General features: G+C 41.7%; 1 protein-coding gene across 2 annotated transcripts in view; it reads left to right on the top strand.

Moving 5' to 3' along the window:
• Positions 1-25534, top strand: part of LAMA3 (laminin subunit alpha 3) — a 229945-nt gene that overhangs the window by 101667 nt on the left and 102744 nt on the right. For both annotated transcript variants that reach the window (XM_069468520.1, XM_069468519.1), the window contains exons 16-26: positions 585-637; positions 865-970; positions 1695-1794; positions 4475-4631; positions 6840-6972; positions 8979-9121; positions 12455-12552; positions 13060-13213; positions 20395-20555; positions 23496-23604; positions 25177-25274. In XM_069468520.1, coding sequence (XP_069324621.1) covers positions 585-637; positions 865-970; positions 1695-1794; positions 4475-4631; positions 6840-6972; positions 8979-9121; positions 12455-12552; positions 13060-13213; positions 20395-20555; positions 23496-23604; positions 25177-25274 — 1312 coding nt within the window. The remainder of the gene's footprint in view (positions 1-584; positions 638-864; positions 971-1694; positions 1795-4474; positions 4632-6839; positions 6973-8978; positions 9122-12454; positions 12553-13059; positions 13214-20394; positions 20556-23495; positions 23605-25176; positions 25275-25534) is intronic.

Genomic DNA, 25534 nt, shown 5'->3' with positions numbered 1-25534 from the left:
ATTTGACCAAAATTCCGTGTGATGTTTTGATATTCCCCCCCCCCCCACACACACACACTTTTTACAGAACTTCTGTCGTTTTCAAAATCTCAGCAAGGGATTCATATCCCATTTCCATATGTATTTTGTTGTTTGCCAAGGCAGCCACTTGATAAATGGTTTTTACCTTCTTGTTTTTATAATCTACTTTTTCTGGTTTAATTTTATGCTTATTTTGAAGCCAGGAACACTGAGTGAAAGGTACTAAACAGACTGAATATCCTTGAATAGAGTGTATTGTCATGCAGGCACATCAGTAATGACCTTGACACTAGAATCATTTCAAAATCCCGTGATGTTGCAGCTTCTGTCTGGAGTAGCCATAAACCAGCCACTACTTTATGTAGATGGATGGTATTGATCGGTCTGTCCTGCCAACCCCAGAAAGCAATCCAATTTTAGGACTCAGTGGGGCAAACTGTAATTCTGCTAAGTGTGCTGGAAAGGCTGACTGCACATGTTACATTGTGGGCGTGGAAGGTTTCCAGAGCTGGGGAACTGTCTTTTGTCACCCTTGGTTCAAGGACGCTCTCTTTTCTCCACAGAATGCCAGTGCGATAAGGCAGGAACAGTGAGTGGAGTTGGAGAGTGTGGGCAGGTAACGTGGGCTGAGTTTTCATGAGATAACGGTAGAACGTTGTAGCAACTGATTGTGGAGTTTCTGGGGGAGTGTGTTAGTACCTCTGTAATCATACAGTGCGGGGTAATCTTTCTCTCATTCTGGCTGCACCGCTTCCTATCGTATAATGAGGCAGTTTTCAATCTTGATGATTCTCGAGTTCTGTAATTGTATCAAATTTTGTCATCTGGCTGATTGTTCTGCAGGGAGATGGTGACTGTCACTGCAAGTCCCATGTGGGCGGTGATTCCTGTGACACCTGTGAAGATGGATATTTTGCTTTGGAAAAGAGCAATTACTTTGGGTGTCGAGGTAAATACGTCCAGGGGTCCTGAGCAAAGGACAGCGTTGATGGACAGAGACGGTCAGAATAATCTTCCTTCTGTGTCGGTTGTCTTCATGCAGACTTTCTGATGGGATGGCACTGAAACAGCCTGTCCAGGGAATTTGGCCAAACAGTACATGGAAACTAATCATAAATTGCAAACGGGGTTGTTTCCACTTCTCTTCTACCAGCACACTGTTGGTTTAATTATAATTGGGATGGGAGGGCATCTGTTAATTTTATGAATAACATCCAGACTTAATAATTTTAAAGACATATTTTGTATCATCAGAAAAGCTTACACCGTATTTTTAGAGAGTCGTGGTAAATAATGAAGTTGCAAGAACAGCAACCTCACAAGGCTGCTCCTGAATCTCTCACCCAGCCCCTCGTTAGCGCACATTATTTACAATAGCACTGTGTTTCTGAATCACGTCAAGCTCCTGAGCTACTGTCACCTTTGCACTGGACAACTGTGTTTGAGCTGGCCCGCAGTAGTGCACCTCTGACTTAGAAGTGCACTTTTGGAGGGCCATAGCATTTTAGTTTGGAAGATTCCTGCGTGTTTCAAACACCGGCCAGATATAAGATGTGGCAGAGGAAAGCAGGCAGCCACACTGCGATGATAGGTTTCCCCTTCTCGTAGAGGGGGAGAAGCACTCAGCAACGAGGCGACTCGACGGGTAAACACTGCTGTTTCCTGACTTGCAGGGTGTCAGTGTGACATTGGCGGGGCGCTCTCCTCTGTGTGCAGCGGGCCCTCCGGAGCGTGCCAGTGCCGAGGGCATGTCGTGGGAAAGGCGTGCCAGTGGTGAGTCTTCCCATGTGCGTGTTGTGGAAGATGGCCTTAGCCATTCCTGCCAGTGCTACTGCTCTGGTGAAGAGAGACGCAGTCCTAAGGATGGAGGGCAGATGAAGCTGTCCTGTATAATTTGCAATCTCAACACTTGTCTGTGAGTTGATTCAAACAGGAGGCAACGTTGCCCATGAAGCCTGTTCCACTGCGTAGGCCACAGAGCAGCTTCACTTGAAAGTTCCCAGGGGTGCAAAAAGCTGGGTGGGCAAGACAACAGCTGGAAGCGTGAGGTGGATTCACATGTCCCAGCCGCTGAGTACAGGTCAGAGGATGAGGAGCCAGCATATGGGCCAGCTCCGGGAGAGAGGGAATTAACAAGGGGCAGCTCCCCACGCCCAGGTGCCTGGGCCAATGAGACTCAGTTCCTGCTTCTCCCTTGGGACCCAGGAGTGAGGGATCGGAGAGGCCAGGGTGTTCCTCGGCACTGGGGTTGGGGGTAAGAAGACTAGAAGTGGGAAGAAGCACCTCATCTCACGCAGAAGCAGATTACCGTGAACTGCAGGGGTGAGGGAGCGAGGTGGAGCTGGAGACCAGGGGAGTCTGTAGGAACCATGGCAGTGCACGCTCTCTTCAGCCGTTGTATTTAGCAACTTACAAATATTTTGAAGCCATGATCCATCCATAATTTTCCCTCAGTGGAGGGAAGAAAAACTTCAGTTTTAATATTCTGACTTTTAATCGTATGCTGGAAACTGTGAAATGCAACTTCTAAATCTCAGGTGCCTTCACTACTTGTGTTATTAACAAAGAAATCTTTTATGTAGTTAAGGTAAAGTGTGTGTATTTGGTATGGTGTTTCTCTCCTTTCCCTTAGTGTTTGCAACATTTGAAGGCTAAAGGTCAGAGCAACCCAGCCTTGCTTTTCTTTGGTTTTTCTCCTTGGCTGTCGCTGCTGGCCCTTGTAACAAGAGGACAGACCTATCTGTAGGTTTGTTTTCCCCACTGATCAGCGCCCCTCACGATGGACCAGAGGAACTTTGTGGATCCGTTTGTAGACATTTTCCACCTGTGTTTCACCTCTTTCCACCCTCGTGTTGATAAAGTGGGCGTTTCCCCTACTTAACCAGCAAATGTTTCTTCTCCTTCCAACTGTATAAGTGATTGGCTGGTTTTCAGGACAAAATGTTGCAACCAAATGGAGTTAAATTACCCAGCCTGAGGCAAAAATACTGACTTTTACACTATGGTACACACGCACACACACATCTTGAAGTTTAGATCATGTCCTTTGATTTAGTGGCAAATGATAACTGAAAGAAAGGATGACAAACCCGCACTATGGGTGGCATGGTGCCTTTTCTCCAGGTTGGCAATCTGTGTCCTTTGTGCCAAATCCTCCCAAATGTTTGTTTATGATATTATCTGAGTATTGTCAGGTTTTCCTACCAGTTCAGAAATCATTCACATTCACTTTGTTTTCTAAATAATTTTTATGACAATCAATATAACATATGTTCATTGTAGACATTTTAATTAATTCATAAAAGTAAAAAGAGAAAAAAATCTTCATTCCTCTACCCAGAGATAACCTGTTTTAATATTTTTGGTGTAGTTTTTTCTAGACCTTGTCTATGATTAAAAATTAGCATTGTATTTTTCCATGTAATTTGTATTAGTTTTTTCACATATCTTAAACATTTCTTATCATCATTAGTCTTCAAAAATATTAATGGTTGTATGATATTTCATAATTCATTTCATAATTGTAGTACATTTAGATTGTTTACAAGTCTTCATTGTTATAAACATTCTTTTACATTAATTCTTGGACACTATCTATAAAATCACTCTTTCTGGAAGTTGAATTACTGGGTCATGGGTATGAGCATTTTTAAGGATGTTTGTGAACTGCTTCTGTAAAAATTGTAGGCATTCCTAATTTTACTTGCAATATAGGAGCATGGCCTTTTATTTCCTTTGACTGATTGATATTTATGGTTTTAAATTCACTAACTGCTATTAGCTTGTGAACTAGTTTGGCCAAATGTATCATTTTGAAGAACTTCAAGTAAGTTATTAAAAGCCACACAAGCATTGGAATATTTTTGATCCTTCTCTGAGCCCGCCGTGCTTGGACTCCTGAAAGGAATCTATTAATAGGCATGTAGTTTAAGAGAAAACAAGACATAGAAAAGTCATTCTAACGATTAAAAAAATGCATATAGAGGAAAATATATCTAACTTGTAAACTCAGCATATGAAATATTTTGTATCATGTTTACCATTGTCTTTATGGTGCTTAGCAACAATGCCTGGCACATAGATATTAATATTTGTGTAATGAGTGTATAAATGAATGAATGATTAAATAAATAAATAGTAAATAACCTAATTTGACTTTGCTAAGTTGTTGGCGACCATTGAGAACATATGCAAGGATGCTACCACTATGGGTTGTGCTAAATGATTTTCTCATTTTAATGCTTGGAATGAGTAAGTCTTGGGTGTGTTTTATGTGAATGTTTATGTGAATGAAAAGCATAATTTAGAGAAAGAGCAGGGAACCTCTCTCATTTGTCCTTATTTAATGGATTCTGTCAACTCCGCAGAGTTCTTTTAGCAGTAACTTTGGGATTAAAGGATATCCAGATGACCCTAACTTGTTATATCTTTGTTTGCTTTTTATTTATAAAAGGCCTGAAAACAACTACTATTTCCCAGATTTGCATCATATGAAGTATGAAATTGAAGATGGCACTACGCCTGATGGAAGGGACCTTCGGTTTGGATTTGATCCCCTGGAGTTTCCTGAGTTTAGCTGGAGAGGATATGCCCAAATGACCTCAGTACAGGTATGTGGCCGCTAGGAAACAGCTTCATGGTGGTGTAGTCCAGAAACTTACTCACAGCATTCTTGGTGAGTCTACCAAAAGGTGGCCTGTCCCCAAAACTGATTCCGGGATTCTTTTTCTCCAGAGTAGGATTTGGGTTGGAGTTGAGGTTAAACTTAGTGTTTGAGGTAGGGCTGGACCTTAACTGGTAAGCATATATGTGGATTTCATACTTCATTGTTACTTTGATTTGGGCAAAAAATCAGAAAGTTAAAAGATTAAAGAAAGTGGTATTTATCTCTGGAGACTTTTTACAAGAAGAAAGAAATTTCTTTCTTCATCAGGCTATATTATAACATGAGGGACATTTTTCTTTATTTATGGGAAAATAAAAATGAGTTAGTTTAAATAAGTCCAGGAAAGCTAGTCTTGCTAATTTTTGGCTGTTGCTTTCCTTAAACTCCAAATTACTGTGTGCATAGAAACTAAGATAAATGAGGAGAGTCAGTGCCATTTAACTTTTCTTACCCATATTTCTTCTCTACTGTATCCATCTATCTTGGCTTTGCATTAGAATGAATAAGGGAATCCTTTGTTTACATTTAGAACTTAAACAATATTTATAACTAAAAAATTCCTTGTAGTTATTGAGTAGTCCTCAGTCTTCTTTTGTCCTCAGAATTTCTCTTGAGGTTGGTCTCTTTAAGCTGTTTCTCAGTGAGAAATTCAGATTAAGAGAGGTAAACTGATGACCATGGTAACCCAGTATCTGTCCTTAGCAGAGTCAGGACTGGCTATTTCTATCTCAGGCAGCCCATAGAGTAACTAGGACAGCTTCTCAGTTCTCTGGGAGCCCCCACTGATGCTAACACTGCTTTGTGCCTGGCCAAAGTCCTTCGTGCAAGCTGCCTTTCCCAAATGCTACCTACGATCTTAAGACATCTCACTCTTTCCTCCTTCTCCCTAAATACAGCAATTTGGTTTCTTTAGTGCACTGATCTTATCTCACTGTTCATAAAAAAGCAGTGGATTCCATTGCATCATTGTAGGATGTGAATAACTGAGAGCCCCGGCAAGGTAGATACTTTCTCACAGGTGCATACAGTTGGAAAGAATAGCTGGTAGACACAAAGAAATGAATTCCAAATGATGGATGTTCTGAGGAAGTTGTTTTGGTCAGAGGACTTTGGTGGTGTCCTTAGAATCGCCACTAACTTGACTCTGTTCCTAATACATTTTTCTTATTTTATTTTCCAACCTGGAACTAACACTTAAAGATGAATCCAGACAAAGTGTGTGGGCCCACAGGGGTTCCTCAGCATCGGCCACCTGCAGCTCCTGCTTCCAGAGCAAGTGATCCCACCCAAAGTCAGTCTTTACTGTCACCAGTATCTCACCCAACAAATATCCCCTTCTTTTTAATCAAAGGAGCTGGGGAGAGACCAAAAGAACTACTCATTTGGGAATTTCCAGGCTCCATGAACTTTCCTTGGGCCACAGCCAGATCTGGACATGTAGCCTGTGGTTCAGAATTAAAATAGTCTACTGCTTCCTTCAACATCACGGGCTCCACGATGCTTACAGAGTATTGCCTGAGCCCCAGGCCCTGGGCACCAGCAGGACCCCTCCTCTGGGATGAAAAGCCAACATTCTTCTTGCATAGGAGATTGAGATAAAAATTCTTAAGAAGTCATAGGTGTATTTTAATTACATCCAGATTTTACCACTATTGTGTTTGGGGGTCTTAAACCTTTCCCTAGCTGCTGTGGTTTCTGTGACCATTTGGACTTTATATATGTGAAGTGGACCCTGGGGTGGTTTCTCTACAGGGATGTTGGTGTGAAACAATACACTTTCCTCTCCTTCTCTTCTGCCTTTATATCTTTCCCAGCCAATGGTGGTTGTCCCTGTCACTGTGACTTTCTTAAACTAGTCCATCTAATACTCCACTCTGTCTGCCTGATTACAAAAAGGCTCAAAAGACGATCTGAGTTGCCAAGGGAGTGTGTTTCACTGTAATTTTCCTTGTAAGTGATTTTCATTAATTGTTAAGCTTGCCTGTTTCCATCTTCCACAAGTTACTCAGTGCTTGTTGAGTGGGTGTGAATGTGTGTGTGTGTGTGTGTGTGTGAGTCAAATAGTGAAACTGTACTGAAGTCACTGTTTGGCTAGCATGTCTGTTAACCAGTTGTTTTTTTCTATACTTTATGGCTTTTGGGTATTTTGCAGAATGATGTAAGAATAATACTGAATGTGGGGAAGTCAAATCTCTCCTTGTTTCGAGTTATTCTGAGATATGTTAACCCTGGAACCGAAGCAGTATCTGGCCATATTACTATTTATCCATCCTGGGCGAAGGCAGGTAGGTAAAATTTCAAGCCTCTTTTTGATTAAGAAGTAATCGAGTAGTGAAACATTTTCACCAATTTTCACAAAGTTGATCATCCCTAGAAAACGTTAAGCCTGGCTTATAGTCTGATTAGAAAACTTGTCTATCTGCTGTGTCTTTTGTTACTGTTTCATTCTCTAAACAATCTACTTATTTAAATTTTGCTATTAAATTTATCATTAACTATCATGTTAAAAAAATCGATAAAACAACCCACATACCTTGGCTGAACCCCAGAGGTTATGATACCTTCACTGAGCAAAGATATTAATAATTTATAACTCATTCATGGTGAGGTAAGCATCACCTTTTGGGGGTTATTTGAGAGACTTTGGCATACTGCCCTAAATTCTCCCATTGTTTCAAGCAAACCAAGCCATTCAAGGAGAAACAGGCAAGGATAGGAATTTTTAACGTGAGTGCTGTAAAGCACGAAGCCCAACAGGACTCCTGGAGGGAGCTGTAATCCTCACTCGAGGGTGAGGCGTTCTGCGGGCACAGGGACACGGAAGAGAGCACAGCATGTTTGTTCCGCATGGACTCAGGACTTCCTCCTGTCCTGGAAACAGATTCTGGAAAGCATTTGAAATACCACAAGGACACAGAATGGCACCAATGGAAATCTAATTTAGGATCAAGATGTATGCGTCTTTGTTTAGCACCCGTGGCAGTCAGAATTGGGGGAAGAAGTGACATTGTTCCAAGTTGTATCAGCCAGGTGTGTGTAGCCGGAGGTTGATTAACCAATAGGAAGAATGAGCAGGCTCACTCTGTCACTTACAGGGTGCTTTAGTGTCCAGACTGAAGAAGGTTGAAGAGGAAACAGAGCTGAGAGGTTTAGTGAATTGCCTAAGTGCACCACTGCTCTTTGTAGACCAGTCTTCAGAGTCCAAACTTGTTCTCACAGACCACTCTGCTCCTTGGTGACAATAGCACCAGCCGTCTGCCCTCTGTTAACCCAAGCAGGTGGCAGACGTTTTGGTTTGTTTCCTCATCCTCCAGGACACCTGTCCTCCAGGTCTGCGTCAGGAGCCGGCGTTACGTATTCCCATGATAACTGATGCCTTCTTCCAAACACCACCGTGCAAACGCTGCCATATTCTCCTGTTTTCTAATCTGTGTACCTCACCTCCCCTGTCCACCATCAGGGAGCAAAGGCAATGCTTACTATGTTCACAGCCTTGTCCCCAGAACTTAGTTCCAAGCCTGGCACATAGTGGGCCCCCTAGATGTTTGCAGGATGAGAGTGAAGGCAAGGATCTGGAGTAGACGTTTCTTTGAAGAAAAAGTTTCCACTGAACTCAGCTGCAGCAGTTTTGTTTCTGAACCTTTTGCAAAAGATCCTCTTTTTGTTTAATGCAGAAGAAAACGCATTGTGTCCAGAAAACCAAAATTTTTCTTATAACAAAATGAATGCAGGTTCATTCGTAAAAGTTAAAATTAAAATTAAAATTTAAAAATCACATATACTATAGTCCCAGCTACTTGGGAGGCTGAGGCAGGAGAATTGTTTGAGCCCAGAAGTTTGAGACTGTGGTGTGCTATGACTGTACCTGTGAATAGCCCTAGCACTTCAGCCTGGGCAACATAGTGAGACCCCATCTCTAAAAAAATAAAATTACATAAAAATAAGAAAATAATTTGGTAGCTAATGTACTATATTGAACACTTACTATATGCAAGAAACTTTCCTAAACAGCTTATATATTAATATACTTATTTAATAAATTAAACAATTATCCATAATCCCAGCATAGATAGGCATTGCTAACATCTTATCAGTATCTTTCTAGTCTGTTTTATACATATGGCTAAAAATACATACATACTAAAAAAGTAAGATCAATAAATCTGATCAGTACATATGATTAGTAAACCACCTTCAACTTTTTAAAATGTAAACTGAAAAACTGAATATCTAAAATCATAACACTGACTGATAGAAAAATGCCTTAAGCAGTTCTTTGTATTTCTGATAGGTGCTGCTCAAAGCAAAGAGATCATCTTCCTACCAAGTGAGGAGCCAGCCTTTGTTACCATCCCTGGAAATGGTTTTGCAGATACATTTTCGATCACACCGGGAACATGGATTGCTTGTGTTCAGGCAGAGGGAGTCCTTCTGGTAAGACTTAGTTCTGAATGGAGAGCTCTGTGGGCTTCGTCCCACCTTAGAGATGGTCCCATCTAAGACCGTGACCCACAGTGACCACAGGATAGCAAAATCATAGGTGGTTTTAGACACAGGAACCATCCAGTCCCCACCCATTTCTATGACATTTGCCCTCAAATGACATAGAAACAAACTTGAAGTATCTTTTATATCCTTCCAACTAGCTTCTCTTGGACCAAAAAAAAAAAAAAAAAAAAAAACAAAACACCCAGACAAACAAAAACCCTCATAAAGGCTCAAAGTTCCAGGAGCTGCTGGCTGAGACAGGGCCTTCACTGAGTTTCTGCACATGTATGCCAGCACAGAACAGGAGCAGGCCTCGGAGGATGACAGGATGACGGACATCAGCAGTCTCGGGAACGAGGCTGAGCAGATAGAGAATGGCGGGCTGGCAATGGATGCCATGGACAGACAGGCACAGAGATGGCTCAGCAGCTCCTCCTCCTCCAGCGAGGACGTCAGCAGGCACCCCATCATCAGTAGGACACAGGAGCACACTCCGCGGAGCCCTGGACATTTCACAAGAGGGATAATGGACCCTCCTTGGTAGCGGAGGATAGAAGAACAACTCCTTAGTGAGGATATCCCTGGGCTATCACGTCTTCTGTTGATCTTACTGCTGGGTGTGTTATCCTAAACCTCATTCAGTGCAAGTATTTCTGTACATGATTTCTGAATTTGCAGAAGCTGGTCTCTCAGATCACCTGCAGGGTGCAAGTAATAGCCCCGCACTCAGAAGTCCCATGTTTCTTTCTTACCCAGCCCTGTATTAGACATTGTGTGCAAGGTGACAGGAAGGACCCACAGTCCTATTGGTGTCTTAGATACCAAGTGGGGTAAAATCTCTCTTAACAGGTACCCTCCATCTCACCTTGTCAGTCCTCCCGGTTGTAGTTGTTGCTTATGCCCCTTTTCACCTGGTAATTTGTTGTTGTCAATCTACTGACAAAATTTTGTAATGACTATAAATAAGTATAAACCTTCCATCTAAAACATTGCCACATCCAGCAGGAAGTAGCTTGATGACTCCGTAGCCCCTCCTCCCACAGACATGGAAGGGTAAAAATTGACAGTGGGGAATATGTAACAGAAAATGGCTTGAAAAAGGGTAAAAATGTTTTCTGTCTCTTCAAAACTCCCTCACCCTTTTTGAGAACTAAAACCTACATCCCTGCCTCAGGCCAGTGGTCAGGAGGGGCAGGAGAGTGTCCTTTGCTCTTTGTGCCACAGGAGATGGCTCAGGGGAATTGCCCAGTTGGAGGTCACAAGATTGTTTTAGCCAGAGATGGGATTATGGACTAATCAGAACCTTTAAAAGCTCCGTACTTCTGCTCAGAGGAAGGACACTGGTACTTTGAGATGGAAGTCTGCTAACCTCCTCATTTGCCAGCAAATTAATAAACTCCTCTTTCCTTCTCCTCCACAAAGAAAAAAAAGACTGAAAGTTATCAGAACAAATGCAAAACCTTCATGAGCACGTGTCCCCGCCCTTCAAAAGCATGTTTGGTATTTTCAAGCACGAATCAGAAGGATGTCTATAAACATAAGCCTGTCTGGGGATTGTGAATAGCAAAGGAAGATGGTTCTAGAGGATGAGAAGACCCTAATTTCAGTGATGTTCTCAGTGGTGGCAAGAGAAGGAAGAGGCTACAGGAGCCAGTGCTTCTCTGTGACACTCTTCTTGCTTTCTTCTACCATAAACCCAGGCAGTAGTCTCCCCTCCCAGATTGTCTTCCCCAAACAACTCTTCATCAAGGCAAAGGCTGTACCTCAAACACTGATGGAATGACCAGAGAACCCTGTTCTCTGAGACAGCCCTCTTTGATGTGTGCTTTGAGGCCTGCTTTAGTTTATAACAAGGTCTTTTCAAAAGAAAATATTTGGGAAAAGCTTGGTTTCATGTGCCTGGAGTGGAAAAAATAAAGCTTTTCTTTCTGGCCCAACTTCATTGATTGGCCATGTTAGCAAATGTTAGGCAAATCCCTTAATTCCAATCCTGCCTTGGTTTCTTCTTCCATACAGCAGGGACAATACTTATTCTAATAGGCCCTTCCCAAATCTGGGATCCTACAAAGATAATGTGAAGGTTTCTGCTGTCCGTTCAAGATAGCATAAGAAGAACAAGAAGTCCCTGTTCTTGCATCTTCTTAGCAGAAAGCTTTACTGTGTTAAAAAGTTTAAGAATGTTTCACAGTGTTAGAAATGAGGAAGAGGAAAATTCCATGCATACTAAAAATGGGTACAAAGTTGGACTAAGGGGAAGAAGAAGTACAATATAAAAGTTCCTACTTAGGCATAGAAGATGCTTAATGACATTTAGTCTGTGCGATTGTGTAGTAATATTAATATATATGTATGCCTCCAATTATGATCTCATTTTCTCTAAAAATATTTTATTGAACACTTATTATCAACCTTTCCTTTTCTGGGATCTATGGGACCATAAAGAAATGAGAACATACAGTTCCAACCTTGGAAACTTACTCATATAATAATAACCATTTAAAAATGAAAACTCACTCTGAGTCCCCTGAGCCATGATCTCCTCCTACTTTTCCCCTCCCGTACATTTCTCTCTGAGGTCCGTGTATGAGCCTCGTCTCAGCTGAGGCAAACATCCCCTCCCCACTTCCTTCTGCAGATGTGTGGTGCTGCCAGGACGGCCAGGAGCTGTCAGTCATCCACATCTCAGAAGCCCGGAGCTCCGCTCTTTCCTCAAGAGCTGCTTAGCTGAATTTACGTTGTGGGCTTCGTTTGGCACATTCAGTGGAACATGTTCTTCCTCTAATTTCTGGGACAGGCAGCAGGCCAGTTCCCTCCTATGAGTCACCAGATCGCAAAGCATCACTTTTTATACTGTGCCAGTTGAGCATTGCTCGGGTGTGGGGGACAGGAAGCCATCAGACGAGATCCACGTGCAGTGTTCTGTACTGACAGAGACAACCGGCATTTCCAAGGAACGTTTGACCCGTTGACAATTTGTTATCTTTGTGAATGTTTTAATTTGTAAACAAACTGGAAGAGACAGTCAAATTTCTTCTGAGAATTGAAAGATAAAACCATCCACACTGAGAAGCTTGTCTCCAATGCATAAACAACCTCTGATGAGGAGTTGCTTTGGGTGTTCTCGTGAGTCAGCACGAAGAACAAAGCAGTTGATATGGAGAGTTTAACTAGCAGCTTAACCTGGTTATTATTTATTTAACTAGCATGTTGGAGTATTACATTACCAAAGCAGGGCTACTATCAAAATGAATAATTGTCTTTCTGGTCTTTGTTTACTAGGATTACCTGGTGCTGCTCCCCAGGGACTACTATGAAGCATCTGCCCTCCAGGTGCCAGTCACGGAGCCATGTGCCTCTGCAGGATCTCCCCAGGAAAAGTTAGTACGGGACAGGAGGTGCAGCCGCGGCATCGTCGGGGGGCCTCTAAATGAGGAGCCTTTAATGCAAGGGCTCACGAGAGGGCTCAGGATCCCAGCTGCAGGCTGAGGCTCCGGATAATTATTTGTAATGTTCTTCCCTATCTTATCTGTGTCCTTCAAGTTCGAATCACAAAGCACTTTGCACACCGTAGCTGGTTTAGGAGTGGCCACCACGCTCTAGGTGTGGTAATGCTGATACAGGCCCAGGTAACACCCTCAAGGTCATTTATTCGGTGAGGGGAAGAGCTTAAACTAGAATCGGGGTTTGTAGACATTTGTTTCTTCCCTTCTTCGTACAGATGAAAATTTATTGCTTAATTTCCATAGTTGACACTTAGTAAGAATTTGTTAAAGGGATGATGAATGAATGAGTGAATTGAATGGCTAAGAGTGGTTGGAAATGCACTTAGATACCCCATTTCGTGTTCTCAGTTGTGACTGTTGATCTTGTTGTTGTTGTTGAAGTTGCTTGCTTTACCAGCATTTGCCAGTGACCAGATTCCCCTGCACCCTGGCTTGTGAGGCCAGACACTTCCAGCTTGAGGGACAGCCAAGACCCTTGGCAGTGCGACAGCCCACACCCGCACACCCTGTCATGGTGGACCTCAGCGGGAGAGAGGTGGGACAGCCTTTTATTTGTTGTCAAAGCTATTCCTACCTCCCCATCTGTGTCTGCTGAAAACCCTTGGCCACAGTTGCTTCTCAAACTCAGGGGAAGCTGGTAGAATTTCTCAGAGGTGTTAATCAACATTTGCTGAGTTCTCTGGGCTGAGGCTGGATGGTACACACTGTGAAGCCATGTTCAGTTTGTTCTTTGAGCTCTTTCTAGACATGGCAGGGGATGTGGGCAACCACAGAATCCTTTCCTGTTGGTTACCTGGACTTACAAGGGAGCATCCTGTTCTACCTGATTCAGGGCAGGATCTCTCTTAAAAGACAGATGAGACTCAGTCTAAAAGGCTTCCAAAAACTGCATGGCTTACCCTAAAAGGATACCACATTCACTGACTGTTCAACCCCTTAGGCTAAGCAATTTGTAACAGCTGAATTCCTTGAGCTTAGAATCCGGAACTGCTACACCCCAAGGCATCTACCTCATGGCTTGGAGAACAGGTTGCTGCAGGTCCTGGCCTTACTCCTTTTCCAGGAGTTCTTTGAGCCTCATAAACAAATTTAAGACTATACTGGTTTAAGATTTGAGTTAGAAGTACAGTATATCAAATAACAGTAAGAACACACAGCGCAGCACCTCAAAATGAAGACACAGAAAAAAAACTTCCTCCGCTATATTTTCGTTCTTCCCTTTTTCTATAATGTTCTCTGTTTTATACCTTTGAGGAAAATGTACATTTGAGGGATTAAATTTGCGAAATGAAAATATATGTGGAATTAATTTTAACTGAACATTTAGATGTGTACACTTTTGTAAACTATGTTCCTAACATTTTGAAGGTAGCAGCTAAAGGATTTTACATATATTTCTTAAGTATGGCCTTCATTTCACTTTATTAGAATTTGTTTTTATTTTATTTTTTTTATTTTTTTATTTTTTGAGACAGAGTCTCACTCTGTTGCTGGGCTAGAGTGCCGTGACATCAGCCTAGCTCACAACAACCTCAAACTCCTGGGCTCAAGTGATCCTCCTGCCTCAGCCTCCTAAGCAGCTGGGACTACAGGCATAACCCATGGCACCCAGCTAATTTTCTATTTTTAGTAGAGGTGGGGTCTCATTTTTGCTCAGGCCGGTCTTGAACTCCTGAGCTCAAGCAATCCTCCCACCTCAGCCTCCTAGAGTGCTAGGATTACAGGCGTGAGCCACCACACCCAGCCTAGAATTTGTATTCTATGAAATAAACTTGATAAACTTGTTGCGACAAGTGAAACAATATGCGTATGTGTAAAGAAAAACAAAATGGTCTTCCCTTACTCCATTCTAATACCAAGTTTGTGTTTCCCTCCCTGTCTATGCTGTGTGTGTGTACACATACACACACATGTGTACACATACATACACACACGTGTACACACATATAGGTGTAGGTTTGTACATACATACATACATTAAAAATGGACACACATACACAAATACTCATATATGTATGTGTTTGTGTGTGTATTTGTGTGTGTGTGTGTTACCCAGACAACAGGAAGGTACAGTGGAGAAGGGCTAACCTCCGGGAAGTGATGCTGATGACTCATCAAGAGGTGTCCTCACCTTTGATTTAGCCTAGAGCCACAGCACTGAACATGCTGTCTCATGCCTGGCTAATTTAAAAAAAAAATATTTTGTAGTGGTGGGGGTCTCTCTGTGTTGTCCAGGCTGGTCTCAAACTCCTAGCCTAAAGCAATCCTCCTGCCTTGGCCTCCCATAATGCAGAGATTATAGATGTGAGCCGCCATGCTGGCCAAAATCCAAAACTTTCTGAGGGCCAACATGATGCTCAAAGGAAATGCTCATTGGAGTATTTTGTATTTTGGGATTTGAGATGCTCATCTGGTAAATAGAATGTAAATATTCCAAAATGCAAAAGAAGTCCAAAATCTGAAGCACTTCTGGTCCCAAGCATTTCAGATAAGATAGATTCAACCTATGTAAACTTAAATTAATTAAATTTAAATGCAGTTTAAAATAAGTTCCTCAGTTGCACTAGCCACATTTCAAGTGCTCAGTAATCACATATGTCTAGTGGCCACCCTATTGGACAGCACAGATTATAGAATATTTTTGTCATCACAGAAAGTTCTAGTGGACAGTGCTGTTACAGACCCTTGTGCTAAAATTCAGAGACTTATGGAGTTAGAAGAGGCCTTGGAACTAATCTGATTTCCCTTCTTGTGAAAGAATTCTTTCTGCAATATCCTTGTATATATTATATTTACTTAACCCTCTTTTGAATACTTGAATTGATGAGAGGCTCACTTGTTTTAGAAGTGACCTGTTTGCTCTTTCATATTTTTATAACTCTTTGACGCTTTGTGCTCCTTTCTGGGTGAATTTCTCAAGACTCTTTTACAATACATAAATATTCTATTTCACTACCTCTGGTCTGGAATTTATCCAGCTTATTGATTCAGTTTAATTTATACTTTTAAAACTTTTGATTGACTCTTTTTCATATTTGCTTTTTCTTATCTTTTCTGCCAGTTTTTGTTTCAAAATGTCATGTACTTTTTAGTGGAAGTTACTCCTTTTATCTTTTTGCATGCCCTAAAGCCCTTACAGCCAGGTATATTTCAGAAATTAGGAATTTTTAAGATTTTTAAAAAGAGAACATCTCCAGTGAGGTCTGGAGCAACATTCTGTAGTCAAACCGGTTAATCTTTCTCCGGTGAAAAGCATGAATAGGCACACCAAGACAGCTATACAGGAAGTCTATGTACATAGACATATCAGCTCAGGTTAGACTTTGCAGGCAAATGATGATTGGTTAGGTAAGGTTTTACCATCACAAAAGTTATAAAACTGATTTCCTTTTCAGAGTGGGAGAATTTCAGATCATGGACCAGTGCACTTAAAGTCTTTGACAGACTATTCCATCAAATTCATGTTATCGGAAGTGAACTCATCTTCTAATCGATGATTTTGTTACCTTTCTCCATAGTAGATTTCTTTATGTGTTTGGAAATTTTGTATGAAGCCTTATTGGCTTATTTCGAATGAGAGATTTTTATCCTCCCTCTCTCTACCTCTCTCAGCTTAGCAGTTTTGCAGTGTCTTACCTAGTCAACTGGACCTTAGCCCAAAGCCGGCCATTACAATGTGCCCCTCTGTTGTTGTGATAGTGAGGACAGGGCAGATTGAAATACTGAGTGGGTAGATGGCTTATCTCAGTTCCTATCATGAGGCCACATGTTTGATCTTTGGTTTCCAAATTCCACAGCTCCTTATAAAGCCCTAACCCAGGTGGCAGATTGGCAGCAATATTGTTTTTAGCTTCTTTTCACAATTGGATGGAACCCTCTTCCTTGGCTTCAAAAAATGGGCCTGGATCTGGCCGCTTTCTCTTACGGAGCATTTTCAGTTCTCTTTATTCTACAGGAGCTGAACTGCCAACCAAAACAGCTGCTTCCAGACCCAGAGGACAACAGCCTGGGGACTTAAGCCCCAGTGCCATTTTGAGTTTTTCTTTTACTTATATTCTATCACCCATTTACTTTTGATCCTAAATGTATCTTTTTGTTTTTCTTTTAAAACCTTTTATCCAGAGTTGTCCTTTGGAGCAGAAGAGCAAACATGAATTCTCTGTGTCAGCTGAACTGGAAGTCACCCATCTTTTAAAAATGCTAAATTCTAACCTATTTTTATTAAAATCCTCCTTTCCTTTCCCACAACTCAGACACTGATCCATAATTCTTCTCCCTTTTTCAAAGAAACTTCTCCAAAGAATTGTCTGCACCCCTGTTTCTAATTCTCTCTATGCTGCTCACACCTCAACCCACTTCAGTCTGGCTTCCACCTCCCACTCCATTAAATTTTTTTGCCAAGGCTTCCAATGATAGCCTTGTCACTGAATCCAATGTGTATGTTTCGGTCCTCATCTGTTTAATTTCTCATCAGCTTTCAAAACTTGCTGAACCCTCCCCTATGTTCTAAAACACTCTCTTGTTTTTCCTAATTTAAGAGTGGTCTGGTTCTCTTTCTACCTCTCTGGCTGCTTTGCCAAAATATCATTTACAGGCTCGTTCTCCTGTCTAGCCATGAAATGTTAGAATTTGTCAAGGCTCAGTCCTAGGCCTTGTCTCACTGCTCTGTATTCTCTCTCTAAGCACTCTCACTCATGCCGTGTGAGACACCAGCTTCACACGCTTAACTCCTCTGTTGGTATGCCCGTTCCTACCTCGCCTTTTATATGCAGGGCAGAAGATCCGCCTTCCATCTTGACATTGCCTCTGTGATGTCTCAAAGCCACCTCAAATTCCATTACAGTGTTCCCTACCTAAGTCGATGCTACTACCATCCACTTCATTGCATAAACCACAATTCCTAGGGTCATCTGTGACTTTACATTCTTTCCCCCACCAAAGCCAATCTATCCCCGAGTCTGTGTGCCAAACTGTTCTTGAAACTCCTTCTACCTCCCTTGCCCAATATACCATCATCTTTCATGAAGATCTTGCAGTAGCCTCCTAATTAACACACCCACATCAACTCCTGCCCACTGCACCTCCGCATTCATTCTCCATACTGTAGCCAGCACGTGTATTCTGATGGGAATATCTGATCATCACGCCTGGCCCCCGACAACAATTGAAAGATTACAATAGCATCTCATTGCTCTTAGGACAGAGATCATTTTAACATGCCCTTCCTACCTCCCAATTTTATCAGAGCCCCTCTTGCTCTGTTCCTGGGCCACTCTGGCCTGCCTTCAGACTCCTGGACTTGCAGTGTGTGGGACCCTACAGCCCTTATCTGTTGTAGTGTAGCCCCCTACTGCAGGCTGTTCCCTCTGCCCAAAGGCTCTTCCCTCCCCTTACATCCTGTTATCTGCTCCTTGTCCTCTGCGCTCAGCTAAGTTGCTGCTTCTTCAGTGACACCGTCTCCTCTCCCTCACCTCCCTGACCAGCTCAGGCCCCTGTCTTACATGTTTCCACAGCACCTCTGCACAGCATTTATCACATGTGTAATTTTACCCAGTATTTGTCTAATTATCTAATTATTGGATTAAAGTCAGTCTGAGGGCGGAGACCATGTCTGCCTTGCCTCCCGTTGTGTGCCCATCACCTGGCTGGCGGACTGGCATAGCGTAACGTAGATGTTCAGCAGTGGTTGTTGGCCAGATCATTTGAATCCTCATTTTGACATTGGACTTGTTAGTTATCCTTCTTAGCTTTGTGTGAGCATCAAATTTGATAAACCCACCTCCACGTCTTTATCTTGGAACACTAATACCTAGGAGAGTGCAGTTTTGTGCCACAAAACCAGAAAGATTCCTCTAGTTTACCACTGTTTTGTTTAAATTCCCCTTTTGTAAAGATGAATAACTGATAAGCACAGCAAACAGTAAAGTTTCTGTTTGCCATGTTTTATGTCTTTTGTCTGAGTTTCTCAAAACCAGCTTTTACCATCAAATGGATTTTGATTTATTCCAACAAGTCTTCCAAAAATCAATCCTTAAGAATCAGAGTGAGCAAAATAGTAGAAATTTATAATAGAGTGCTGTGGTAGAACTGGCAGCCAGTAATAACTTCTGGGAGAGAACGTGGTACGTCATTAACTTGGGAGTATTTTGTGGTGGGGTAAAGACAGGTAAGCCATTATTTGGAGATACCCAGGGGAGAAATGCTGGCAATAACTTCTCCACGTGGACCAGTGGCAGTGCCATATTTCACTCTATAATATACAGTCAGAATTGGTGCGGATAATCCTCATTTTTTTCCTGAAGTAAGTTTTTCTATTATTTCAGCAATAGAAAAATCACTATGGCAAATAGCAGTTATACGATTCAGAGCTGTTCAGAAAGAACAGTGAATATGAGTTTCCTGAAGCCAAGAAGAGGGGGGACCATTTTAATCAAGTGTGGTGAAGCTCATCTGGGCCTGAGCTTCTGGGCTGAGATGGGTCACTCTGCTAAGGAATGAAGTTCTAATATCGGCTCAGGTATTAAATATGCACACACACTTTGACCCAGCAATTTCATTTCTGGGAATGTTACAGACATATTAGTATAAGAATATACACATGGTGATGATCAGATAGCATTACATGTTGTTAGAGACAACTAAGTGTCCATCGATAGGAAATTAGTTAAATAATTTTATATTCCTACTATGGGATACTAGGCAGCGATTAGAAAAATGAAGTGTATCTGTATATGCTGATAAAGACACTTGAAATACCAGCAAGCAATAAAAAAGCAAGTCATGGTAAAAAGCAATAATCATAATCATCAATGTTTTTATAATGCTTATTATGTGCCAAATACCGTTCTAAAAGCCCTACATGTATTAATTCATTTCATCCTCATAACAGTCTTAAGACGTGGGCACTATCGTTATCGCCATTTTACACAGGAGGTTACTGAGGCATACACATGTTAAGTAACTTGCCCAAGCTCACACAGCTGCCAAACTCCTAACCAGTAGGTGGTATGGGGGTGGGGGTAGGGGACACTTTTCCTGTAAAGAACCAGATAGTAAATAATTTGGGCTTCACAGGCCACATGGTCTCTGTCACCGTAGTGCACAAGCATCCCAAGTTGCTTCGATCACAGCTGTTCTTAAAAAAAACAAAATATGTGTGTACGTATTCAGGCATAGAAAATAGTTTGGATGTATGAAAACCAAGCTAGTAACAGGCATTATCCCAGAGTAGGCTGTGTGTGTCACTTTGACATTATTTCCATTCACATAATTTAAAATTTCTTTTTTAAAGAACCAAGAGCCTCAAGGCACACTTCCATCCCTCTTATCCCCCACTGCTGATTCCTTTTTACTTCCAGTTTCAGTGTGTCTTTTACCTTGAGAAACGAGTAGCTAGAACATTCCTGGGGAGAAAGAATAGAAACCCCTGTGCTCCATGGGGTTGCCAGATTTGGAAAATAAAAATACAGGACGCCCCGTTACATTTGAAGTGCAGATAAACAGTGAATAATTATTTGTTGTTTATCTCAGTGTAAAATTTAACAGAGCACCATGTATTTTATCTGACATCCCTCCTTACGGGACCGCATTTCTCACTAAGATGACGTATAGAAATACTTCCAGAGTGTCTTCTTAGCTCTTTTTTCGCCATCGTATTTGTAAGTGTAGCCGGTATGTTTCATGTTGGTGACGGTCTGTTTGCTCCTCCTCGGGTAGGTGGAATTACATCTGCGGCTACGTGTGCCTCAGGTCGGCCACTACGTGGTCATGCTCGAGTATTCCACGAAGGCAGCCCAGATGTTTGTGGTTGATGTGAGAGTGGAGAGCCCCGGGTCTGTTCTAGCAGGCCAGGTGAACGTATACAGCTGCAAGTACAGGTAATCAGTCCCGCCCCGGGAACTTCTCTGTCACAGAACAGTTAAGAAATATGCCTTGGGAACATTGGTTTTTATTTGCATTGGAAAGTTGTTTCCTTTTTGAGGCAGATCTTGAAAACACGCAGGTGAATATTTTTGTGGTCCAACACCATTCCCAGCGTGGGTACCAGGAGTCTTCTCTGTTGGCAGCATCCTGAAAATGTTGCATGTTCTTAAACAGCTGTGTGCTGGACCTGCCAACTGGATTCAGATTCACATGAAGCAGCACAACCTCTTTATTTGATTCTCTGTCCCCCTGGTGTGGGGCAGTGAACTCGGTGCTCTCACCTCAAAGGCTGTGCCAAGTACAGGTGTGCGTGGCATAGGAAAAGACTCGTTCTTAATAACGTGAGGAGGTGCACACCCGCCTTCACAGCGCACCTTCAGAACTGGGGACAATGAATGTTTGATGATTGTCAGATGAAAAAAATGGACATGAAAAGAATGGCTTTATTCTAAACAAATTCTAAAGCAGCTGTAACCAACAGAAGACTTAAAAATTTGCCCTGATGAAGTTCTTCTCTTCCAAGAGCACTGACAGGGGTTTATTAAAATGATTTTCTTTGCATAATATTTCAAGATAAATGCAAATGTTCAGAGCATGCTTTAATTAAAGAATCAGCACAAGGGGTGTTTCCACATGAAATTAATTGTATAATAAATGGCACTGCAAGTTGGAGTCCCTCAAAACAGCAGGTGGAGAACCACAGTAAACCCATACAGTTTTTGGCCAATGCCTTGAACATTTTATTACCAACATTTCATGTTGCTTTTTGTCAAACCCAAGATGACCTGAAGAAGTTGGACATTTTCCCTGTTGTGAAAATGATAAAAACTTATGAAAAGAGTTACTTTTAGTAGCTTGGAATGGAAACTTCTGTGAGACTTGATAAATGGTTCTAGAATTAACGCCATGCCCTCAGCAACCCTGCACAGCCACTGTGAAGGCTTTGTCTCTGGGTTGATGATAGAGAAACTAAAGGACATGATTGTATTTGGATTTTTAACAGGAGCGTGAGATGGGCCTAAAAGAGTTCCCCAGAATGTTCTGTCATTATCTGAAAATGTGAGCTGCATCTATAGGTGACATCGGCAACCACTGGAATGGACACTCCCAGGTGTGTGGGTCACCATGTCACCAGAGGCCTGGAGACTGTCAACCCCAGGGTCTGGGGCAGTGCTTCTCCACACCACGCCCATCCAAGCCCACCCCCCAGGTCAGCTCCTGACTCCCTTCTCCAGATCCTGTGGCTAAATTCCTGCCTCACAGCACGCACAGTGGAGATGGCTAAGGGAACAGGAGGAAATATTCATGATGACCCTGGTGACCCTCTGAATCATCTCAGAAGAGCTCTGAGAATATCTATGCCAAGGAGAGGAGGGGTTTCAAAACCAAAGAAATAAAGATCACCCTTGCTGGATTTCATGAATATTGTTTCATGACCTTTGTCTGAATGGAGTTATTGGAGGTGAACTGCATGTCACTCTGCAGATCATTTTGGCTCTGAACGTGACAACACCAAAGTTCTGCTTCACGAGTTTTTATCCTTAGAATCCCAGGATGGTATTATATTAGACTATTGTATTTAACCACTCCCAGGAAAGTCCCAGGGTATTTTTTTGCTAAAACACTTCCATTTTCTCTTCCTTGCCTGTCATGTGGACAAGTGAAAATGAGCAGGCTACAAGTATGGGGGTATGAAAAATATGGTGCAACTGGAAAATATTTGACCTATAAAAACCTATTTCAAATGACAGGCTCTTTCAACATTGCAGCATCTCCTGCTGAGGTTTCAACTTTCCCCAGCGTTTCTCAAGTAAGTTCTAATGATGTCAAAAAATAATATTCCACCCTAATAGTGGTGCTAATAGAAATACCACTTTTCAAAATAGTGCTGTGGTAAATAAAATCTGATTTCCATAAGAAAAATGACCCTTAATGATTAAATCAATCCAGTTATTACTGTTAGTCTATTTTTCAGTAAGAATTAAATATAGGATAAGGATAATGCTAAATAAGTGAATCACTTAATATATTTAACTCCCAGGATTATGCTTGAATCCAAAAGGAATGTGTTTTAATGGAGACATACACATACACACACACACACACACACACAAGGAAAAAGAAAAAATGTTTTAAGTTTCCAATATATACCAAAAATTGTGCTTGCCTCTTTATATATTTTAATCCTCACCAAAAAAATCACTGCCTAAATTATTGCAAATATTTATCAGAGATGGTCATTTTGTTTTCATATGACACTACTTCCAAATTATATTTACAGATAGAAAATGTGCTATAGAATATGAAGTCAGAAATATGCTAAAAAAACTTCCCTTATGGGTTTTGCCATCAGAGTTGTATTCTTTGATTCAAAACTGTGAACTTTTAAGTGTTCCTGAACTTTGTATCTCATCTGATGTGATGGAGGGAAGGGGCACCACTGGTAGAAATGAGGAAGGAAGAACCGTGAACAGACTGAGCTTTCAGAGGCAAATGCTGGGTGTCCCCCGACATCGAGGAAGGCCAGCCATGCTTACTGACTTGGCATGAGATGGTCGCTGCAAGGCTAGTGGGTGACTTTAATTGCAAATGGTGCTGAGAATACTGGCTATGTCTTAGAGATCTGCCATTACTGGCCCTGAGGCTCTATCTCTGGATGACTAAACCAAGTATTGCATTAAGCTGAGTGGAAAACGAGAAGGCCAGAGGGAAGGGTCTTTTCTCCATGGAGACTGTGGGCTGCACCCCTCTTCCACTCATCACGCGGGGAAATTCTCTGTTGTGCATCCCGGTATAAGTGGGAGGAACCAAAGAACAGTTGGCCACCCCATAGGGAAGTGCGAAATGAGGGAGACTCCGGGAGTCAGGCTAAGGAAACTCTTTCCCTCTTGCAGCTTCCTCTGCCGCAGTGCTGTGATTGATCCCATGAGCCGCATCGCCGTGTACGAGCTGTTGGCAGATGCAGACGTCCAGCTCAAGGCGCACACGGCCCAATTCCTTCTGGTACGCTTCTGTTTTGCCTGTTGAGTTTTAGAAGCATTTTATTGATATCTATATATTTTTAAAGCTTATTAAAACTTTGCCCAGGATGGCATCTATAAAATTATAAATGCAATCTATAAAACTAACCTGCGAAGAATTGCTAGTTTAATGTCTGTTCTTCCCATCTGAACCTGACTTGCCCCTTCATTTGTTGGAGCATTTTTTGATACTGCCTCAGAGTTTAGTCATCAAGTTTAAACGCATCTCACAAGTTCCCATTTCATTAATTTTTATTCATTCCTACTATTATGAATAAAGCATCTTATATTTCCTAATTTGTTATTATTGCTGGAGTATAGAAATGCCATTGGTATGGTCTATTTTCTTTGCTGTTTTACTATTTTATTATCTCTATTAGCTTCTTGGTAAATTTCATCAGATTTTCAAAGTTTAAAATAACCTTTGTGTCTTTCCTTGTAAGGCACAACTTGAACATTGAGAATTATGAGAGACAGGCAATGGTATCTGGCTAGGAAGAAGGGGTGGCCAGATTTATAATAAATCTCAGGGAATTTAAGATTATCTAAGGGTGAAGCAACTTCCTGTTACTGCTAATATTAAGCATGTATCACACCCAGGGAAATGCCAGGCCAACCTGTACTAATGTGCTTTAAATGTTTGTGGCTGACAGTTTTAAAAGCTTTGACCTTGCTCTTAAGAAGTAGCTGGAATTCAATTTTTTTAAATTATCATTATAAAATTGCAGCTCTTTTTTTAAACATAGCAATCCAAGTGCATCTAACCCTTCGTCTTTGGAAATTATAACAGGGCTAAATCTTTATCATTTAAGCATAGGTTTGCCCTTTTTGAAAGAGCCCAATGTCAGTCAGAATCAAGGCTGACCGGAATACAAGCTCCACAAGGGCAGGAGCATTGTCTGTCTTGGACGCAAGACCCCCTAGTCTCTGTAGTGTTCAGTAAAAATTTTCATTGTTACTGAATAGCTTTGCAATCAAGCTGGTAATACGTTTTTGATTTAAAATAAAATATATTGATAAATTAATGACTGAGTTTCTTGCATGACTCAAAAGCCAGCTCTGGAGACAGTTCCTTCCACAAAGTCCGAATGTGCCTGAGATACAAGTCATCCCATGTTAGGAAGGGTCATGTGCAGCAGTGGCCACCCTCTCTTTGAACAGCAGGCTCTCTGGCCACCTACCACATTTCCCCTCTTCCTGCCAACGGGTCTGAAGAGCCAGCCTTGGCCCAGGGCAGGAGAGAAAAAACAGGCACCAAAAGTTACTGAAAAGAGTTGTTTTGGGACTTTCCTAGGATTTGGTTCTCAGTTCCGTTTGTGTAATTATTGCAAGAGCAATGTAGTCAGTGATCCTACATGATAGTAAAAAGGATTCATTGCACACAATGATACCATAGGGCATGCCATCCTGCAACATTCACTACTTTAAAGTAATGATTATAATTTTTCTGGATAAATTCTTTACTTAATAGCTTTTTAAAAAGAGTGTGCTAGACCATACCATTGATTTTGCTGATAACCACGATGTGCCTTCTTGCCTTATATTTGCTCAATAGCATCAAATTTGTATCATACCCGTTGAAGAATTCTCAACTGAATACGTGAGACCTCAGGTGCACTGCATTGCCAGTTATGGGCGATTTGCTAATCGAAGGTAATGTGTGTCCTTCCTCTCTCCCTGTTTGTGCTCTGAGTGATACTGAGATGCTTTTACCTTATACTTAACTTCAGAAATGATCATAAACCAAGGTGCTAAAGCCTGGTGATGGATTTAAAATAAAAAGCAAACAAAAACCAGCTGAATAATTTAGCCTAGAGGTCTTTCCAGAATTCCATAATATCAGGAAGCTGACACAGTAGCAGCTGGGGACATGGATAAGCCCAGCTTTCAAGGGCAGGGACTCTGTGCCCTAT

The sequence above is a fragment of the Eulemur rufifrons genome, chromosome 5, assembly GCF_041146395.1.
Source record: "Eulemur rufifrons isolate Redbay chromosome 5, OSU_ERuf_1, whole genome shotgun sequence".
Lineage (NCBI taxonomy): Eukaryota > Metazoa > Chordata > Mammalia > Primates > Lemuridae > Eulemur > Eulemur rufifrons.
Note: the sequence above shows the minus strand (reverse complement) of the source record. Positions and strands in the feature narration are given on the sequence as shown.